Below are 20,214 nucleotides of genomic sequence, written 5' to 3'. Positions count from 1 at the left end.
GGCCTTAAAGTCATGAGGGGTCTTTCTTGATTTAAAGAAATTCAGGACCTTAATTTTCATTGCAAAAGCTTACTGAAAATTAAGTTATTATCTGAAAATTATGTATGCAATATATAACTTTCTGACTTTGGCCTTTGACCTTTTCTCAAAATCAAAAGAGTCCTCTTTAAGTCATATTGACTAAAAGTATAAAATTTTATTGCAAAACAAAGAGAACTCTATATAACACCAGGAAGCCATTATTTTTTTTTCACAACATATGAATTTTTGACCTTGACCGTTTTACCTAAAATTCAAAAGGGATCTTCTTTAAGTCAATGGGAGTAATGATATGATAATATTTAATTGTAAAAGCTCAAATAAGACAAAAATTATCATCTGGAATTCAATTTTTGCAATAATTGAATTCCTTACTTTGACCTTTTGTCCTCAAAACCTTTACAGGTTGTCTTTATGTCACAAAGAGCAATCATCTTATGATAAAAAAAAGTTTTAATTGAAAAGGCTTTATAAGAACTAAAGTGATCATCTGAAAATCATTTTTTTTTAAATGTATGAATTTCTTACCTTGATCTTTGACCTTAAAATCAACAGGGGTTTTCTTTAGGTGACTTGGAGGTATGATATAAATCTTCATTGAAAAAGTTCAAAGAGAAGTAAGTTTACCATCTGGAAACCATTTCTTGCAATGTATGAATTACTGATCTTGACCTTTTGACCTCAAAATTGATAGAGGTCTCCCTTATGCCATAGGCAGTTGGGCAGGGCTTTCAAAAATGTTAGAAACAGGTGGTACTTTTTCAAAAATAGGAAGTAGCTTGTGGAAGAGATTTTTATTAAATATGAGAGTTATTAAATTTTTCTCCAACGAGTATTTTGGCCGGTATATTCATAACCAGGGCTCGACATTAACGCTTGTCCGCTTGTCCGGTACCAGTGAAAAAAAATTACGGACAAGTGAATATTGCTGGGCGCTTGTCTGATTGGACAAGTGCATTTAAATGTAAAGAAGTCTCAAAGTAATAAAAAGAACGACTGTCGAACGTTTACCGGTAAGTTCAAAGACGGAAGTAGTATGTTCCTAATACCGAACTTAGATTCCAATATGGATCACTATGTAGTTGAGTTCACACTTGATTGGGATTGAAGTTTACTAATTGCATACTACTGCAAAGGCATGGAATTTATGAAGTTTGGATTCTGTTTGATGTTGACAGTCCCATTTATGTTGTTGTTAGGACAGAAAGTCTAGATAAAATTTTGTGTTATGTGTTTGTTGTATTTATCAATAACATCATGAATCAATCAAGCACATGTAATGGAATTCATTTTAGTTTTCAAGTTGACAGTATTAGATCTTTATTGAAAATTTTTTCGGACAAGTGAAGTTGAAGTTCGGACAAGTAAATGTCTTGGTCACTTGTCCGAATGGACAAGTAGGAAAAAAAGTTAATGTCGAGCCCTGATAACATCAGCCGGATAAAAGTACCGGGTACCAGCACATTTCATTGCAAAAGCTCAAAAGCTCTTTGAGATATTGTCCAGACATAAAGTGTTATACACAGATAGAATGACAGACAGATGGATGGACTGATGGACAGACAGAGAAATTACTCATGTCTTCCAATCCAATTATGATAATCTGTAAAGCATACATAAAGCACATAATGCACAAGTCTCTAAAGTGGCTGATCAAGTCTCAGATTGGATTTAGTGATTTTATAATGTACAATTTTGTATTTTGTTCATAAGATAATTCAAAAGATCGGCTTTAATATGTATCTTCTGGCAATAAAATGTATTTTTTAATCCACAGGGAAATCCTGGAGATGGATTTTATGGATTTGGTTCAAAAGGTGATCCGGGTAATCCTGGACAAAGGGGTCCTAGTGTAAGTATCAACACCATAACAACTGGATTTCAGACGTGTTATCTCACACTATATATAATGAAATGTAAATCTTAATGTAACTTTAACAAGTTAAGTTCTATGATTAAATTTCAGTAAAGGATCATTCTCTATAAGGCCGTTTTGCGGCCTACAATGACTTCAAATTTTCAAATAGTATTTTTTCCCTTAAAAACTGCATGAGTCAGTAGGCTAATGTTCCAATTTAATGATAAATGTTGATTGGTTAATGATACAAAAGTATTTGTTATGATATAGGGTCACAAAGTAAGGTACTATCGGTCGGTATTAGCATTAGGGTAATGGGAAAACTCAAGAGGGTTGGTGTGTTAGGTAACTCCTATACATGTCATAACCACCTTTAACCAACACCAAAATTTGCATGTAAACTTCTTATGAACATAAAAAGTGACTACCAAATTATCAACTTGGTTAAAGGTGGTTATGACATGTAAATAAAAACTTTTTGCTTCATTTTTACGATATTTGCAGGAAAAGCTAACTACTTACAATGAAGGATATCAGCTTATGTAGATTATTTCTTATTATAAACTTCCACTTAGAGTACATGTTTCTATTGATTTACTAAGAATTTATATAAGCCATGCATGTTTACTCAAAAAAGGTAAACTTTTTACTTAAAAAATCTAAAATCAAAGGACTGAAATGACTGGTTGTTATGAAATTACGTGAAGACAAGTCTCATTGAACTATCTGCTAGAAATAAAGAAATTTTTTATAGACTATAAGGCATGAATATAAGTTACTTATTATAATTATATTATTTATAAGGATAGTTTAGTTTATCTATGCTACTTCTTTGTATTTGTATTTCCTTAGGAGTACTGCATATTTGTTATTAGTTCTAGAAATGATAAAAGCTATTTTTGTTGTAGCGGGAAGATGCATTTGCTATTTGTGTTATAAACTTAATTTTTCTATGGGTACACATGTAACTTTTATAGATAGAGAATTACTGATGGGATGGTTTCATAATGGAAATTCTCGCCTCGACCTTTTAGAAGGACACTTTTCCGTATGAGTGACATAGGATCCATGTATTTTGTTAACTGGGTGTTGAGAGTACTCAATCTATTCATCACACTTCTTTGGTAGCATCAATATAAGTTATGAGAACAGTAGTTCTGTCTTCGAAAATAAAACGCCAAGGAGGAAAGGGGTTCCTAAATGTCACGTGATTGATAATTGAATGTTGCTTTACGTCATTTTAGAATTTTTCACCCAGATAAAGAGATCATCCACTTAAGGTGAAGTGTCACAATTTTGATTTATGCATGGTTTCAGTATTGACCAACACCTACCGTGGGACAGGACCTCCTTCTTTAAGATAATATCCAAGAGACCCATGACTTTTACTTTTAATGCTGAGGACTTAGCAAAGGAACTGTCACTACCTGTGTTAAACACCTTAGTTCTTGACGCAGCACGGAAAGAGAATTTAATTCTCAGGTTTCAAGAGTGCGAAAGGAGTGTCATCTCTTACGGTCCAATTTGTACCTGGGATGTTGTAGAACTCTATTAGTCCATGGATATACTAAAACTTCTGATATGCGTAGTGGAAGGAACTGTTGAAAATTTACTCCATTTTATGGAGTGCCGTGGGGGGGGGGGGGGGCTCGACTTTTATACATACATTTGTGTATTATAGTTAAGATAGCATTTTAAATTAAATATATTGTTTTACATGCGTAATTAAATTGAATCAAATCAACTCTTACGATGTTATTTCATTTTACGTCGATATATATATATTTAATACAGCCTTTCTGAGTTTTATGTACTGACTATTAACATGTACTTGCATTGATATTTTCATCCTGTAAATTAATGAATTCTTTATTTTTTTTGCAAATGTAGACTATATTTTATAAATTACAACTTAATTTTGATTTAATCACAAACAAAATTCATTCATTGCTTTAAACATTTGATACACAACTTTTATAGTTCAAAAGAAACTTAGAAATCTCATGTCTTGCATGGGCATTTTATGCATAAAATAGGTACCACATCTATAGAAACAATACACAAGTACAATATAAACATATATGAAATAATACTTTTAATTAAATGCTAATTAAACATTTTTCAACATCGTACGAGGTGCATTTTGTAAAGATTTACATTCAAAATAATTATGCAAAATGTGAATGCGTCAAATTCTTGCCATAAAAAAATATCTTTAGCCTTAAATTAAACAATCTTTGCTTTTATTACTTAAGTCTGATATGTTTCCAACATAAATAAACAATTTTTGATCATTTACATCTAGAAACATGCCTGAAAACTTGATGTAAATAGACCTACCCTCAATTTTTCTTTACTTGACGGCCGTTTGTCATCTTTTAATCACGCGACTTAGGTGATAGATGTTGAAAAACAAACATCAAAATCATGAAATATAATGATTAAAGTTACATAAAATCACATTTTTAAGTGATTTTATCGTAGGCCAGAAAATGGCCCTATAGAGAATCATCCTTTAAGAGCTTTATTCCATAATAAATATTTCTGTAATTGTTCCAGTTTATGTCTGACAATGATTAAATCTTGGACATATCTATTTTTAGGGTGATCCTGGCATTCCAGGTCGACCTGGACTCCCTGAGCCTTTTGGCCCTCCAGGTCCTAGGGTAAGAAATGTTCAGTCAGTTTCTATTATGACACATGTACAATTATCAGAAGACAACAGGATCTCACAAGGAAAAAATCGATATTTTTATGCCCCCATTGTGGGGGCCCATTGCGGGTCCACAATGGAGGATCAAAGTTTTACATAGAAATACATAGGAAAAATCTTTAAAAATCTTCTTCTCAAGAACAGCAAAGCCCTGATTGATCATATTTATGTGGAAGTATTTATTGTTTTTGTCCTGTCTGTCTGTCTATCTGTTTGTCTGTCTGTTTGTTGTCAACTTTAACCCATAACTTTTGATTGGTTAGAGCTATGACTTTCATATTTCACATGTGTATTCCTTGTGACAAGACCTTTCCTTGGGTACCATCATATTTGACCTTTTGACCTTGACCTTGGAGTTTGACCCACTTTTGCAAAATTTTATGAGACTTTAACCTTGGCCATAACTTCTGAACAGTTGGTGCTTGGGGTTTCAAACTTCACGTGTATTCCTTGTGACAAGACCTTCCTTTGGATACCAACCACTTTGACCCTTTGACCTTGACATAGGAGTTTGACCTACTTTTGAAAAACTTTAACCTTGGCCATAACTTTTGAATGATTGGTGCTATGGCTTTCATACTTCACAAATGTAATCCTTGTGACAAGACCTTCCTTTGGATACCAACCACTTTGACCCTTTGACCTTGACATAGGAGTTTGACCTACTTTCAAAAAACTTTAACCTTGGCCATAACTTTGAATGGTTGGTGCCAGGGCTTTCATACTTTACATATTTAATCCTTGTGACAAGACCTTCCTTTAGATAACAACAACTTTGACCTTGACCTAGACGTTTTACTTACTTTTAGAAAACTATAACCTTCGCCATAACTTTTGAACAGTTGCAGCTAGGGCTTTCAAATTTCACAGGTATATTCCTCGAGACAAGACCTTTCTTTGGATACCAACATTTTTTACCTTTTGGCCTGGATTTTGACTTGCATTTGAGAAACTTTAACCTTCGCCATAAGCTGCCATATGGGGGCATCAGTGTTTCACAAACACATCTTGTTGTTTCCATAATTTGCTATACCTGTACAAGATTATACATGTGTTATAGTAAAATGATTTTAAGACAAATTTAATGAAACTACTTTGCTTCACGAATTACAGTTCATAAATATAGCATCAGCATACAGTAAAACATGCTTTATATATGAATGCTTGTGATTTTGCTTTGTGATAAATGTAATTCTTTATATCTGTTAGCTTCACAATAAGTTTAAAACTCTGGGGAATGAAAATGACTTCACTGTAGGCATTAATTCATTATAAGTGTGTTCGCTATAAGCATGTTTTACTGTATTTCTATTTTTATTATATAAACACAAATGTTTAAAAAGTACCATATTGATTTTTGATATAATAAATGAAAACAGTATAAGGGAGATAATTTTTCTCTCTGTACACCATTTATTGTTATTTGCTAGTTCCTGCAGGAAGTGATCAAAATACAGTCAAACCTCCTTATCTCGAACTCGATGGGACCGAGAAAAAACTTCGAGATATCTGAAGATTCGAGATATCGAGGGTAAAATACATAGAAGAATAAGTGGGTGGGACTTCCAAATCGCATCGACATATCCATGGTATTTGAGATATTAGTGTTTGAGATACCGAAGTTCAACTGTAACTACATAAATTTTTTTTGATCTTGTAACATAAGTCTAGAAATACAAGAACATGAAAGAAGATAAGTACATGTACCTGTCCCAGTGTTGAGGAATTTTTTTGGTCTGTTTTCTTTGGTCATATTTTCAAAATAAAATATATTGACATAAATTTGCTAGATCTTTATGATATCTCTTCATTATTCCAACAATGAAGCCATCAAAGAAGTGGGGTACAGGGAGGGGAAGCAGGAAATATACTAAGTAGTATTGAATATATTTTAGGGCATTCATATGATGTAGTTTTTTTTAATTTTCTTGTAGCTCAGTTGAATATTGTGGTACCTTCATTTATCATAAAATGTATCTTTTCTAATTAAATATAACTTCTTTAAAATTTTTAGGGGCCGACTGGAATTCCAGGAGGTAACCGGGCCAAAGGGAAGCATGGGAGACCAGGTTAGAAATCCCCCCAAAGGTGAAAAGGTCAGTGTTCATTGGTAGTTGAAGTTACAGGTATACTTCTGTAGATAAATCACTTATCATGCATTATAATCATTCACCACAATGTTGTTGAAGAATAGCACATGTAATGTAAATAGTCTAAGAATATTTCATGCAAAATATCCTTTATTATTTAACCAATGCTAAAGAGGCATTAGAAAGTTTATTTTGGTCACCAGTGTAAATGTAAAACATTGAATTTATCATTAAGAAAATTTTAAAACTGTGTAAAAATTCCAGGCTAATTGACCTGTTGTGTTGACCTATAATTTACATGATTGTCTGTTTGTTTTCAGGAAGAGGTAGGATTACCTGGTCTCAAAGGTCCTAAAGGCTCCATCGCAACTTTACCAGGAAACAAACCGAACGAGATTCTGATGGAAGAAAAGGGGTAGAGCCAGGTGAGGGAGGAAGACCTGGAAGACCCAGATTTAATGGAATGAGTGGTGATCCGGTTAGTGGGAAATTCCCTACTGTTACTCTCTCTGTCATAACAATCCAACTTAACTTGAAAAGAGCAAGAGCCACTTAGGGCCTTTTTTGGCCCTGAGAATTTTTGAAAAATCGAAACTGCTCAGTTTTGGTTGAAAATGCAGAATTTATAACTTGGACCCTTGGTGACCGTGTATCTATTGAACATGACGTAATTTTCTCTCTAGTCAATGCATTATGACGTCATAAAATGCATCATTTTTCCCATATCCTGTAAATTCCCTTAAAAATGGCCAAAAGTTGAGGTATTTTTTCAATATTTCATATAGAGCACAACCTCTGATCCAAAATATGCAATTACATAATGAAAGATCTGTTTCTGAAGATCAAAACATGTTTTAATTTTTGGACCGTGGGCTGTGCTCATATTTTATTTCTTTGCTGAGGATAGTCAAATACACATGTTTTCTGCAAAATTCAAGAACATTGCATTTTCTCAAAGCCTGTTTTCCAATACCTGGATTCTCAAAAAGAAATTTTGTTATAGGAAATGAAAGCACTAAGTCTCTACTTTATTTTGATATATGAAATGGGACAGAGGGTGATAGTCAATTAATTGATATAAGGGCATGGCCATTTTATGCAAAAAGTGAACCTAGCTCTTTGTCTTTTATTATTCCTTTATCTGAAGGCCATAGACATGGACAATCTGTAATAAGTTGTAGTAGAAAAATTTAATTTCATATTATATAACAATTTTTTGAAAAACATGTACCGGTAACTGAAAAAACATAGACTGAGATAGATTTGATTTATAATGTAGCTTTCATTGACTTTTACCTGGATTTTTGTTTTTAGGGATTTCCAGGTTTGCCAGGTGATAAAGGGCCTTTTGGGATGCCTGGAATGCAAGAAATGAGGGAATGCAATGATGGGGGGATCATTTTGACTCTTTATTTGCCCTTATTTTTATGGCGATTTTAATTTTATGTCTTAGGTATGGTGATGATATGATATTTTGTTTCTATGACCTTTTTTTTGGGCAAGAGAGGTAAGGACGGCCCACCAGGACCCTATGGTTTGAAAGGAGAACAGAGAAAAGGGGAGACAAGGATATGATGGATTACCAGGAGGAACAGTAAGATCCACCCCTCAAATTAACTAAGGCATAAAGGCTTATTTTAGATTTTAGTAAAATAGAGTGGCAACAAACAATAACTGATAGACTAGAAAGTTCAGATTTTACACTATTTATGGAGTTCTGAATAAGAAATTTATAATTAGATCTTATGTCACAATCGGGTAAATTTTGTATTTTTGTCACCTTTCCTAAGGCTGTTTCTCTGCTTTTAGGGCAGAACTGGAGACCCTGGTTTTCAGGGGATGAGGGTGACCTTGGAGATCTGGTAGGTTGCCATGACAATACAATTATTTGGCAATGTTACATAATATCTTTATAATGATATTCAAATTGTTTAATATGTATAGATTTCAAAAGTAGTAGTGAATTACTTGCATCACATTAATTGCCCAGTACAGTCCTCATTTGGAAAATCTAGAATCAGACCCAAAATTGTTTCCATTTGTGAACCTTTCTCCTCAAAATTTGCATGTGATTAATTTTTGAAATTGTATATGATTTTAATCCTTCAATATTCCAAATTTGGAATATTTGGAAGCAGTTTTTTTGTGTCATTTCCAAAATATATATAAGAAAAATTATCCATACTTATTTCCAAATTCTTAATGAATAACAAATAGTTTTGATTTTACTAAATTTTAATGTTTAGAATTCAGTTAAATATTCAAATACATGTAAATGATTTAAAAAAAATGAAATTGCAGGGTCCAGAAGGAGATCCAGATGGTGCGAGTCAAGGTCGTCCTGGACCCAGAGGTCGACCTGGTGACCCTGGCCCACAAGGTCTTCCAGGATTCCCGGGTAAGGTTTAGGAATTCAATTAATAATTACTTGGTATAAATAGATGTGAGAATTAATATTTAGAAATGCTGTCAGATGATTGATCTTATAATTTGTATACTGCACAGGAAATGATGGTCTAGATGGTCAAATGGGACGTGATGGTCCCCCTGGCCTACCGGGGCCTGTTGGGATACCTGGGAGGAGAGGACCTGTTGGATTCTCCTATCCAGGAGACAAGGGAGACCAAGGTATTTTTTTTAGGATTATTATGTTGATTTGCACAAAGTACAAAAATTTAGGTTTTTTTATTTCTTTTTTTCTTTGAATAATCATAGCATTGTGCACTTGTTTGCATTTTCTCAATCCCTAATTAACATTTTCTAAGCTCAAGCAATGATTACTTATTTTATTCCAGGTGGCTTTGGTCTTGATGGAGTGCCTGGATTGCCTGGAATACCTGGATTAAAAGGAGTGCCAGGAGATTTGGGACCACCTGGAGAAACGGTTCAAGGATACACTGGTGAACAGGGCCGAGTAGGAAGACCTGGTCTTGATGGACTTCCTGGTACTAGGGGAGAACCTGGTCCTGAGGGATTTCCTGGTATCCGTGGAGATGGTCTGGATGTTACTGGTCCAAGAGGTCCTTCAGGATTTCCCGGAGAGGAGGGAGATCCAGGAATCCCTGGAGAGGATGGGCGTGATGGAATCCCAGGAGAAAGAGGTATGTCTTTTTTCTTTTCAATATATTAATAGATAGTTTGAAAGAAAATGTTGAATTTAAATAATAATGAGCTTTAATACTTTAGCACCAACTTAAAAGAATTGTTATTCCAAATCTGAATTTGAATGCTGTTACCTGTTAGACAGCTGACTATTCTGTGCTTTGTGAAGGCTAGTCAGCTGGTTCTTATCCTATGTTGGACAGCTGACTATTCTGTGCTTTGTGAAGGCTAGTCAGCTGGTTCTTATCCTCTGATCATTCATTGACTAGTAGGCTTGTGTAAAATCAGAGCAGATCTAAACCAAATGATAGCATTGTCATGTTTGTGGATATCTTAGGACACTAAAAAGGATTGACTTAATGTTAAAAAGCTGTGTCACTGGGGTGTATGGTGATAATAGGCATTGTGGGGATCATAAACCTTTTATTCAATTACATGTGCACCTATCAAGGTTTTCCCTTTTCACCATGAATTAACTAGCTTTGTTGTAAAGCCAGTGTCTTTTTTCTTCATGCAATTTTTTCCCTATCTGTTCAATTTCAGGTAGAAGAGGTGACGACTGTGGGGTTTGTCCTGGGGGTGAGCCTGGTTTTAGGGGAGATCCAGACGATCCCAGTTTTGATGGATTTCCTGGACAACCAGGTCAACCAGGTTTCCCAGGACAACCAGGAGAACCGGGCATACCTGGAATACCTGGTCAAAAGGGCATACCAGTAAGTGAAACCAGATGAAAAACATTTCTATCCAGTGTCTTGGATTTTAAAAGGATTACAAGCTTCAGTTACCTGTAGTTGCTAGGAATACTCTTCAACAAAATATATGTTGCTCAAATCTCAGTCAATAACTCTTTTGTTTTTAATAAACTTACACATACCCATAGCTTGACCATTTGGATGCCATCTTTATATAAGAGGATAATTTGTTCCCATTCACATTCAGTACTTTGAAAATGCTGTAAGCAAATTAATGACGATAAAATACAGTCAATTCTTGAAATATTGCCATTTGATTCATGCCATCCTCACAATAATGCCATGATTTTTCAGGAACATTTTTCCTGCTTTGTAAAATTCTCTTTATAATGCCAAATTCACATACCACCATCCGCCACCCTGTTTTCACAATAAACGTCCATTCCAAAGTGTCAGTTATCTCAATATATGGTTTGTTACCGTTTTGCACACATTTGAATTTCAGGTATTGAAAAAATGTGTGCAAAACGGGAATTTGTCCAGGTAAGATAATTACTTAATTGATATAGTCTATATCATAGTTGTGAATTTGGAGAAAAAGAATCTATTGCAAGTATATGAAGAAAATTGATTAATTTTGCATTAATTATTTTTCTATTTTGATTTATTTCTGTAATTTCATAATAAGAAAAAAATATTTTTCAAAACATAAAAAAATTTCATAAATACTAATCAAAACTATAATAATTTATTGTAATGTACATTCATATGATACTAACTGGGCAAATTAATTTTTTTTATTAAGATTGAATTCATTAACTCATTCATATTATCTTCATGAAATTAAGAAAAGGGGGGACTGCAATAATTATATTTGTAGACCCGATTTATCAATTTCAGTTGGATTGGACATGTTAAATTTTCAAACTTTATTCTTTTAAATATTTATTATGATGCATTGGTGAAATATTGGTAACTCAAGGTAAATCCCAGACGGGGATCAGACTATAATTGCTATCAAAACATATTTAACACCTATTGTTCTATACCTAATTATCAAATGTGTGCAAAACGGGAACACACCCAATATACTACCACAGGTGCATGTAGTCAGTGAAGCGTTTAATTGGTTGTCGCTATCCAGATCACCATTGTAAAAACAGACAAGGTAATTAGAGAATTAAATAAACAATAAATTTTATTAAACATTAACTGTAATTAAAAATTTGCTTTCTGTTTAATAAAAATGATATCGTCATGGCTAAAGTTCTCCAATGACTATATTGGTTTGACAATCCCTACTTCAAACGATGCAAAGTTTGCTTTAAAAACAGTGATACAGTATTAATTGTGAAAGTTTCAGCAACGACAATGCCTTGAACAAATGTATTTACAGGATTACATATTATTGGCAATAGAACAGGACAATCCTCACTGTATTTTTTAAAAACAAAGTTATCATACATAAAAACTTATTTCAAGCATTTTCTTAATTTAAATTGAAATGTGTTTTTATATTATAATAAATACTACAAAGAAAATAAACACTAAATTTTTTATTTTCAAGAATGGTAACTCTACTTCATGTTTCCCTAAAGATGGGAAATTCAATTCATCCCAAATTTGTTATACCACATTGAATTCTAAATTACAAAAGGTGGTGGTTTATTGAGAATTTACTGTAGATGTAATGTAAGAAGTTTAATAATTTTAAAGATTGGACCGGTTTACAGTTCAATAACAAAAATGTTGGAATGCTCCCCTCAGCATTTGATTTTTTTTAGCTCACCTGAGCCAAAGGCTCAAGTGAGCTTTTCTGATCAAAATTTGTCCATTGTCGTCGTTGTTGTCGTTGTCATTGTTGTTGTAAACTTTTCACATTTTCATCTTCTTCTCAAGAACCACTGGGCCAATTTCAACCAAACTTGCCACAAAGTATCCTTGGGTAAAGGGGATTCAAGTTTGTTCAAATGAAGGGCCACGCCTTCTTCCAAGGGGAGATAATTAAGAATTCGTGAAAAATTAATGGCATCATTAAAAAATCTTCTTCTCAAGAACCACTGTTCTTGAAAATATGGAACTTATGTGGAAGCATCCTCAGGTAGTGTAGATTCAAGTTTATTCAAATCATGACCCCTGGGGGTCGGGTGGGGCCACAATGGGCGATCAAAGTTTTACATAGGAATATATAGGAAAAATCTTTAAAAATCTTCTCAAGAACAGCAAAGCCATGATTGGTCATATTTATATGGTAGCATCCTCAGGTAGTGTAGATTCAAGTTTGTTCAAATCATGACCCCCGGGGGTCGGGTGGGGCCACAATGGGCGATCAAAGTTTTACATAGGAATATTAGGAAAAATCTTTAAAAATCTTCTTCTCAAGAACAGCAAAGCCATGATTGGTCATATTTACATGGAAGCATCCTCAGGTAGTGTAGATTCAAGTTTGTTCAATCATGACCCCCGGGGGGTCGGGTGGGGCCACAATGGACGATCAAAGTTTAACATAGGAATATATAGGAAAAATCTTTAAAAATCTTCTTCTTAAGAACAGCAAAGCCATGATTGGTCATATTTACATGGAAGCATCCTCAGGTAGTGTAGATTCAAGTTTGTTCAAATCATGACCCCTGGGGGTCGGGTGGGGCCACAATGGTCGATCAAAGTTTTACATAGGAATATGTAGGAATAATCTTTAAAAATCTTCTTCTCAAGAACAGCAAAGCCATGATTGGTCGTATTTACATGGAAGCATCCTCAGATAGTGTAGATTCAAGCCACCGGGGGTCGGGTGGGGCCACAATGGGCGATCAAAGTTTTACATAGGAATACATAGGTTAAATCTTTAAAAATCTTCTATTCAAGATCAGCAAAGCCATGATTGGTTATATTTAAATGGAAGCATCCTCAGATGATGTAGATTCAAATTTGTTCAATTCATGACCTCAGATGAGCTGATTTAATTTTTTACCTGTATAAGGGTTTATCATAATTTTGTTTTTTTGGAAACTGCACTGAAGTTGGATAAAACTTGCAGGGTTCAGATGGTTTTCCTAGAGAAGTTGGAAGGGTTGGACCTAAAGGTGAGCCTGGGGATTTGGAAGTCCCCTTCACTCTAAGAATGAAGGGGAAGCCTGGCGAGCAGGGACCAAGGGGACCAGTTGGCAGAGCAGGATCACCAGGATCTGGTGGCCCCCACAGACCCCCAGGTTTCTCTGGGATACCTGGAGAAAGGGTAAAAGTCACTACTTCAAATAAGAGAAAAATCAAATTTTGTTTCATTGTCTGTTAGCTTTTGAGAAGTAGGACTTAAATGGTGAGACTTTGTTGTCTGACAATTTCTTCCAAGTTCTTCTTGCTTTACGTTTTTTCAACTGTATGGATCTAGAATGATATGGAGAAACATGTATAGATAATGCACAGAATAAATGAATGAGAAAAAGTACATTGTGGATAGTATTAATGAGTTTTGTATTTACTGACACCTTTCTCTTCTAGTTAAAAGAAATCATAAAGTGGTATACAACCATTTTAGATACACTGTAATTAACAATCTGTTGGGCTTTGTTTAAAAAGATGTAATTTTTAAAATAAATGATGAATGGATGATATAATGTCAATAGTTCTAGCAATAATTGCCTGAAAATTTACAGGAAACTGTTTATTTTTAAAAAGATACTAAAAAGATAACAAATCTACTTAATCTATGCTATGTCTATTGTACTCTTATCCAGTAAATCACAAAATTGAAATTGAAATCATGTCATCATGAATGAGGATAAAGATAGAATAAGGAGATGGCATTATGGAAAGAAATTTTATGGTTTGAATATATAAATATTTTTGATATTTCCAGGGTATTGTTGGAGACCCAGGACTAAAGGGCTTGGATGGTTTGCCTGGACTACAAGGGGAAGATGGTCTGCCTGGTGAATTTGGAGATTCCATTCCTGGAGAAGTTGGATGTGCTGGACCTAAGGGATTTCCTGGACTGGTTATGAGGGCCCCCCTAGATTAAAAGGTAGAGCCTTTTTACTGAGGCAGTATATAGAATAAGTAAGGAGTGAAAGCAAGTCATTTTGTTTTTAAATTCTATAAGATGATAACATACATAAACAAATGAAAATTCACAAATACACTTTCAAATGCTCACATTTGGAAAATTGCATGTTGCTTCTTGCCATTAGTTTCGTATTTTAATGTACAAATGACAGGAATTGTTTTTTAAAAGATTTCTTTTTTTAGCTCACCTGAGCTGAAAGCTCAAGTGAGCTTTTCTGATCACCCGTTGTCCGTCGTCCGTCCGTCCAGCTGTCCGTCCGTCTGTCCATCCATCAGTCTGTAAATTTTTCTCATTTTCAACTACTTCTCAAGAACCACTGGGCCAATTTTAACCAAACTTGGTACAAAGCATTCTTGGGTGAAGGGGATTTTAAATTGTTAAAATAAAGGGCCAAGTCCCCTACAAAGGGGAGATAATCAAGAAAATACAAAAATTGGGTGGGGTCATTAAAAAATCTCCTTCTCAAGAACCACTGGGCCAGAAAAGCTGAAACTTATATGGAAGCATCCTGGGGTAGTGTAGATTCTAAATTGTTCAAATGATGTCCCCTGGGGGTAGGGTGGGGTCACAATAGGGAATCCAAGTTTTACATTGAAATATGTAGAAAAAAATCTTTAAAAATCTTCTTCTCAAGAACCACTGGGCCAGAAAAGCTGAAACTTATGCGGAAGGATCCTGGGGTAGTGTAGATTTTAAATTGTTCTAATCATGACCCAGGGGGGTAGGGCAGGGCCACAATAAGTACTAAGGGAGGGGGGGGGGGGAGAAATCAGGTGAAAAACAGCAAGGCCAAAATTACTCATTGTGGCCCATGATCCTTTTATTTCTAAATTTGCCTAGGCCTTTTCCCTCGGCTAGGTTGGGCTAGCATTTCCGTACGCTAGGTTGGGGGGTGATTTTTATACGGTTGTTAGGATTTTTCTACAAGGCAGGAATTTACAGTTGTTTTTTATTTATACTATAATTTTTTTTGGTTTGTCTATTTAAACAATAAAATGGTTTCTTTGGTTGTTAGTATGGGAATTAATGTCGCAGCTGTTGCAGAAAAAAATGCGTAATCAATTATTGTATTATTGATATGTACGTCATAGTATGCTTCATTGATGGAACAGCCACTGATCAAGAAATCCATACAGGTGATATGCCTAGTGTTCTTCATGAACTATAAACGGCAATGGTTTTCTTTAGAAATAAAGAGAAAATATTCAGTGGATGTAAATATACAAAGGTTAATAAATTTTGTTGTTTATTGGAGCTGGTGTTTTCATTACAATTGACATGAGGTGTTGAAATAAGGTACAAATAAGCTCGGAAATAAGACCAAGCAGAATCTCAAATCAAAATAAGAACCTGGGAAATAATAAACATGAAAATATAGGAGAATGTATACAAAAATATTCTAGAACCACTAATGAAAATGGTGTTCTAAAGTTTACTCCTATTACACATCCAATCAATTCTGAAACTATTAAGGATTGTTCCTTGCAATTTATGAATTAAAGTGGTTTCTGGAGAGAAAAAATTGGAGTCAGTTGGTCAAAGTTTGCCACTTAAACCAAACTTGTCACAAAGCGTCCTTGGGTGAGTGGGATTCATGTTTATTTAAATGAAGGACCACAAACAAAATAAGTTGTCTCTTACAATGAGACTTACAGTTAAACATTTTGTGAAAGGGTTACAGCTTAATGTTTTTGAACAGATCTTATTCCAAAGTAACTAAGCCCTATGGTGACTAAACATGTATGGATGATGCATCTAGGGATGCACACTACTAGGCTTGCTTCTGAAGCTGGATCTGACCTACATTTTTTGAATGAATAAAGTTTTTTTTATCCCCAGCAATTGAAGATTTGGGGGTTATAAAGGAAACACCTAGTCAACAACTATTCCATAATTCTAAAAGAATATTCATGACCAAAGGATTTGTCATTTTTTAAACCAAGGTCTTTTTAGCAAGTTCAAGGTTCAAGGGGGGAGGGGGGGGGGGGGTACTATTTTATGAGCTTGCTCATTGTACCTCTAGTTGTAGCAAGTTTCATTCCCAATAATTGTATTAAGCCCTTTGATAAACAAGCTATCATGGGAGATGCATTGATACATCTAAGGATGCACACTACCAGACTTGATGAACACTACCAGAACATTTATTTGGTGTGAGGTGAGGCTTTGCCTTATACTGGTATATAACAGTGTCAAGGTGAACTCTTTAAGGTTAAGATGCTTAGAATAGCAAATCCCTCTTTGTTGCATGTTTAAATGAACAGCTTTCAAATTACAAAATTCAAGGACAGCATGCATGTTTTCCTATCTTTTTGTCCTCTGCTTTCACTGAAAGTGGGGGATATTAATTTGGGTCTAGCTGTCTGTCAGTCCATCCATCCAGCTGTATTTTTGTCTGTCTGTAATACTTTTGTTTCTGCGCAATATCTCAAGAACCTTTAGAGCTTTAGCAATGAAATTTTGCATAGCAACTCCCTATGGCCTACAGAAGAACTGTATTGATTTTGAGGTCAGAAGATCAAAGGTCAAGGTCATAAATTCTGTCTGTTTTAACACTTTCATTTCCACGCAATATCTCGAGAATCCTTTGAGCTTTTGCAATGAAATTTTACATAACAACTCCATGTGGCCTAAGGAAGACTCCTATTGATTTTAAAGTCAAAAGGTCAAGGTTCAAGGTCGTAAATTCATACATTCCGTCTGTGTGTAACACTTTCATTTCCGGGCGATATCTCAAGAAGCTTTTGAGCTTTTGCAATGAAATTTTATACCTTAACTCCCTATGGCCTCTCTGGCCCCTCTCAAAGTGTCCCGCCCCGTTTTTTTTTTATTGTATTAAAAGTCCTGGGGACTATTTTTAGCACAGGGGCATGTGGAGAGTTATTGCATATTCTATTAGAACTGTTTAGTGAAGGCTAAATTAGACACCATGTATTGACTAAAATTTTGACAATATCGAACTTGAATATAAATAAACATTATATGTGACCTAATGTTTGCATTTAATTTCTTGTATAATCAAGTGGCATCCGTGGTCTAGGGGAATGATTCTTGCTTAGCAAGTGAGAGGTACTGGGGTCAAATCTTGGACGATACCTTTTTTTAAAATTTTTTTTTTGGGGGGGGGATTTACTAAATGATAGTATTCAACATGTGAAATGAAAAAGTTATGACGTCTGGCTTGCACAAACTCATAAAATCATTATTACTGTGTGATAAATATTCTATATAAAAAGAATCTTCTATACACATATTAAAGAATAAGCAATCAAATCTTTATATCCATATTAGCATTTTCTATTTCCTTCAGTATACATGTATTCATTTAATAATTCTACAATCCAGGGATGGAGTCCCCCCCCCCCCGAACTGCGCATGCTCTTCTTTTATCCCTAAGCGGGGGACACAAATTCTCGAATTAGATTGTGTTTTATTGTTTTCATCACAAAACAGTTTGTTTCTTTTTGAAACATTTTATGACAAATTACATTTGATGATTTTATCGTGAGTTACAAAAAAAATATTTAAAACATACAGTACCATATCTTGAAGCATATTTTATTTTATGAGACATCTTTTGAATATTATTTCTTATTTATCAAATTCTAAAAAGAAAATGGTATTTTTATTAAATGAAGTAAGGAAGTCAATTCAAATTTTGCAGGAGAGGAGATGCTTTACCGACAATGCAAATGATGGTTGATGGAGTAGTTAGAACTAGTGTTCCAGTTCTGAGATACAGGTTGAAGGGGGAATGTCACAGTGGTTTTAAAAGTAATTCATCTCTACTGACAGTGACTGTAGGAGAGGTAAGTATGAAAGTTCTAAATGCTCTCTGTTAATGATTATAATTTTGAGTAATGTATACTGTAAACATATTATGGTAAGTACTAGCTGTACTAAAATGTTTAAATACAGTTGAACTTCGGTATCTCAAACACTGATATCTCGAATGTCATGGATATGTCGAAGTGATTTGGAAGTCCCAACTACTTATTCTTTCAGTATTTTACCCTCGATATCTTGAATCCTAATCCTTGGATATCTCGAACTTTTTCCTCATCCCATCAAGTTTGATATAATGAGGTTTTACTGTATTTTGTAAATTTAATTGGGCAGTGGTGTAGTCAGCATATCCAGTTGACACACAGTGACAGTAGCTAGTTAATGCTCTCTGAGCATTGAACCCAGCTAAAAAAGGATAAATTTTGTGAAATTATCTATCAAACTGCTATGCCTACATTTCATTTGATGTCAAAACTTGCAATTGTTTCAAGATTAAAAACATCAGGCTGCATGATTCTGTACATTTAACTAGGTGCAGGTGCTTGTAAATTGTTTTCATTTATTTTTATTACAAATAAGTAGAGCTGCAGTGTCATCATAGATTTCTGGTTAATAATCAGATTTGTAAATTTTAAAACTAAGCACATTAAAAATCTAATTTCAGGTGAAGAGGTGGTCACTTTCACATGATGAAAAATCTACCGCTGATTTCAATATCAGAAACTTGAAGTTTACAGGCCAGTCTTTAGAGAGCTTGTTAGGGTGGCATGGAGGAGAGCTCTTAGTGGAATGGAAAAAGTCTGCTTTACAAGATACAAATTTAGGAATAATTTGTGTCAAGAACATGGTTAGTAAATTTAAATTAATATCAATGCTGGAAAGGCTCAATGTACTTTTCTGATTAAATTTTGTCAATTGGCCATATGTCTTTTGTTTACTTTTCACATCTTCACATTTTGAACTTTGTTCAATTGAAGAGCCACATCCTCATGCAAGGGGGGATAATTAAAAAAGGCAAGAATAGGGTGGGTGTCCTTTAAGGTCATTTAAGACAACCACTGGGCTAGAAAAGACGAAACTTTTGTAAAAATTAGCTTTTTGGTAGTAGAGTGGGGCATCAATGGGCAATCAAAGGTTGACATAGTAAAACATAGGAAAAATATTTAAAAATCTTATTCTCAAGAACAGCAATGGCATGATAAGTCATGCCATGGGAAAGGCTCAGTGTACAAACAAGTACTTATGATGTCAGTGTATGAAACATACTGAAATCAGTCCATGTAAAGTTTTTTTGTTTTCACATTTGCTTGTATAAGATAAATATAATATGGTTATATCAATATTGCAGATCATTTTCACATGTTTGAAGTTGGACAGAGAGCATTTATCAAACTTAGCACACGGTCATTCAGTGGAAAATGAGAGAAGTGTAATCTGCTACTCAAAGCCTTACAACTTCTTTGTTAGAAAAGATCAAGAAGAAATTAGGGATACACTGTTTCATCTTGGTTTGCTCTGCAGACTTGGAAGTTTACACCTGCTTCAGGATTAGCAACACATTTTGCTTTTTTGTGTTATTAAGACCTTGAATACAGCTCAAACATTGTGAATAAGTGCATTAACATGTTAATGAAAAGTGTGATATTAAATAGAAAATAAAATGATTGGAGAAATCATTGTGCGCAGAATCAGGGAAATATTCTAGAAGACTTTTGAAAACAAACGAAAGCAGAATACATTCTAGATAAGGTGACCACAAGATGAACTGTGCCATGTATAATTATTTCTAACCATTGTATCTTTTTGGTTGTTGAAATATTGAAATTAAATACTGTATTTCTTAGCATAAAATAATATTGAATAAAAATAAA

General features: G+C 34.3%; 2 protein-coding genes across 3 annotated transcripts in view; both read left to right on the top strand.

Annotated features, from left to right (window-relative positions):
• Nucleotides 1-8,156, top strand: part of LOC133175085 (uncharacterized) — a 20,907-nt gene extending 12,751 nt beyond the window's left edge. For both annotated transcript variants that reach the window (XM_061310212.1, XM_061310211.1), the window contains 5 exons: nucleotides 1,817-1,891; nucleotides 4,501-4,563; nucleotides 6,625-6,706; nucleotides 7,021-7,178; nucleotides 8,015-8,156. In XM_061310212.1, coding sequence (XP_061166196.1) covers nucleotides 1,817-1,891; nucleotides 4,501-4,563; nucleotides 6,625-6,706; nucleotides 7,021-7,119 — 319 coding nt within the window. In that variant the 3' untranslated portion in view covers nucleotides 7,120-7,178; nucleotides 8,015-8,156. The remainder of the gene's footprint in view (nucleotides 1-1,816; nucleotides 1,892-4,500; nucleotides 4,564-6,624; nucleotides 6,707-7,020; nucleotides 7,179-8,014) is intronic.
• Nucleotides 7,857-20,214, top strand: LOC133174887 (collagen alpha-2(VIII) chain-like). The gene is made up of 12 exons (XM_061309992.1): nucleotides 7,857-7,867; nucleotides 8,015-8,024; nucleotides 8,510-8,545; nucleotides 9,002-9,098; nucleotides 9,206-9,328; nucleotides 9,496-9,801; nucleotides 10,346-10,515; nucleotides 13,532-13,729; nucleotides 14,351-14,515; nucleotides 18,222-18,366; nucleotides 19,008-19,190; nucleotides 19,692-20,214. Exons 1-9 carry the CDS (start codon nucleotides 7,857-7,859, stop codon nucleotides 14,510-14,512), a joined length of 1,113 nt encoding a protein of 370 aa, XP_061165976.1. The 3' UTR covers nucleotides 14,513-14,515; nucleotides 18,222-18,366; nucleotides 19,008-19,190; nucleotides 19,692-20,214.

The sequence above is a fragment of the Saccostrea echinata genome, unplaced genomic scaffold (assembly GCF_033153115.1).
Source record: "Saccostrea echinata isolate AGI-Se365-2 ecotype Australia unplaced genomic scaffold, CSIRO_AGI_Sech_v1 ptg000060l, whole genome shotgun sequence".
Lineage (NCBI taxonomy): Eukaryota > Metazoa > Mollusca > Bivalvia > Ostreida > Ostreidae > Saccostrea > Saccostrea echinata.
This window is presented reverse-complemented; position numbering and strand designations above follow the sequence as displayed.

Coding starts and splice junctions, on each gene's coding strand:
- LOC133174887 (XM_061309992.1), top strand. Junction 9,329..9,495: donor AGGAGACAAGGGAGACCAAG/GTATTTTTTTTA, acceptor ATTTTATTCCAG/GTGGCTTTGGTCTTGATGGA. Junction 9,802..10,345: donor TGGAATCCCAGGAGAAAGAG/GTATGTCTTTTT, acceptor GTTCAATTTCAG/GTAGAAGAGGTGACGACTGT.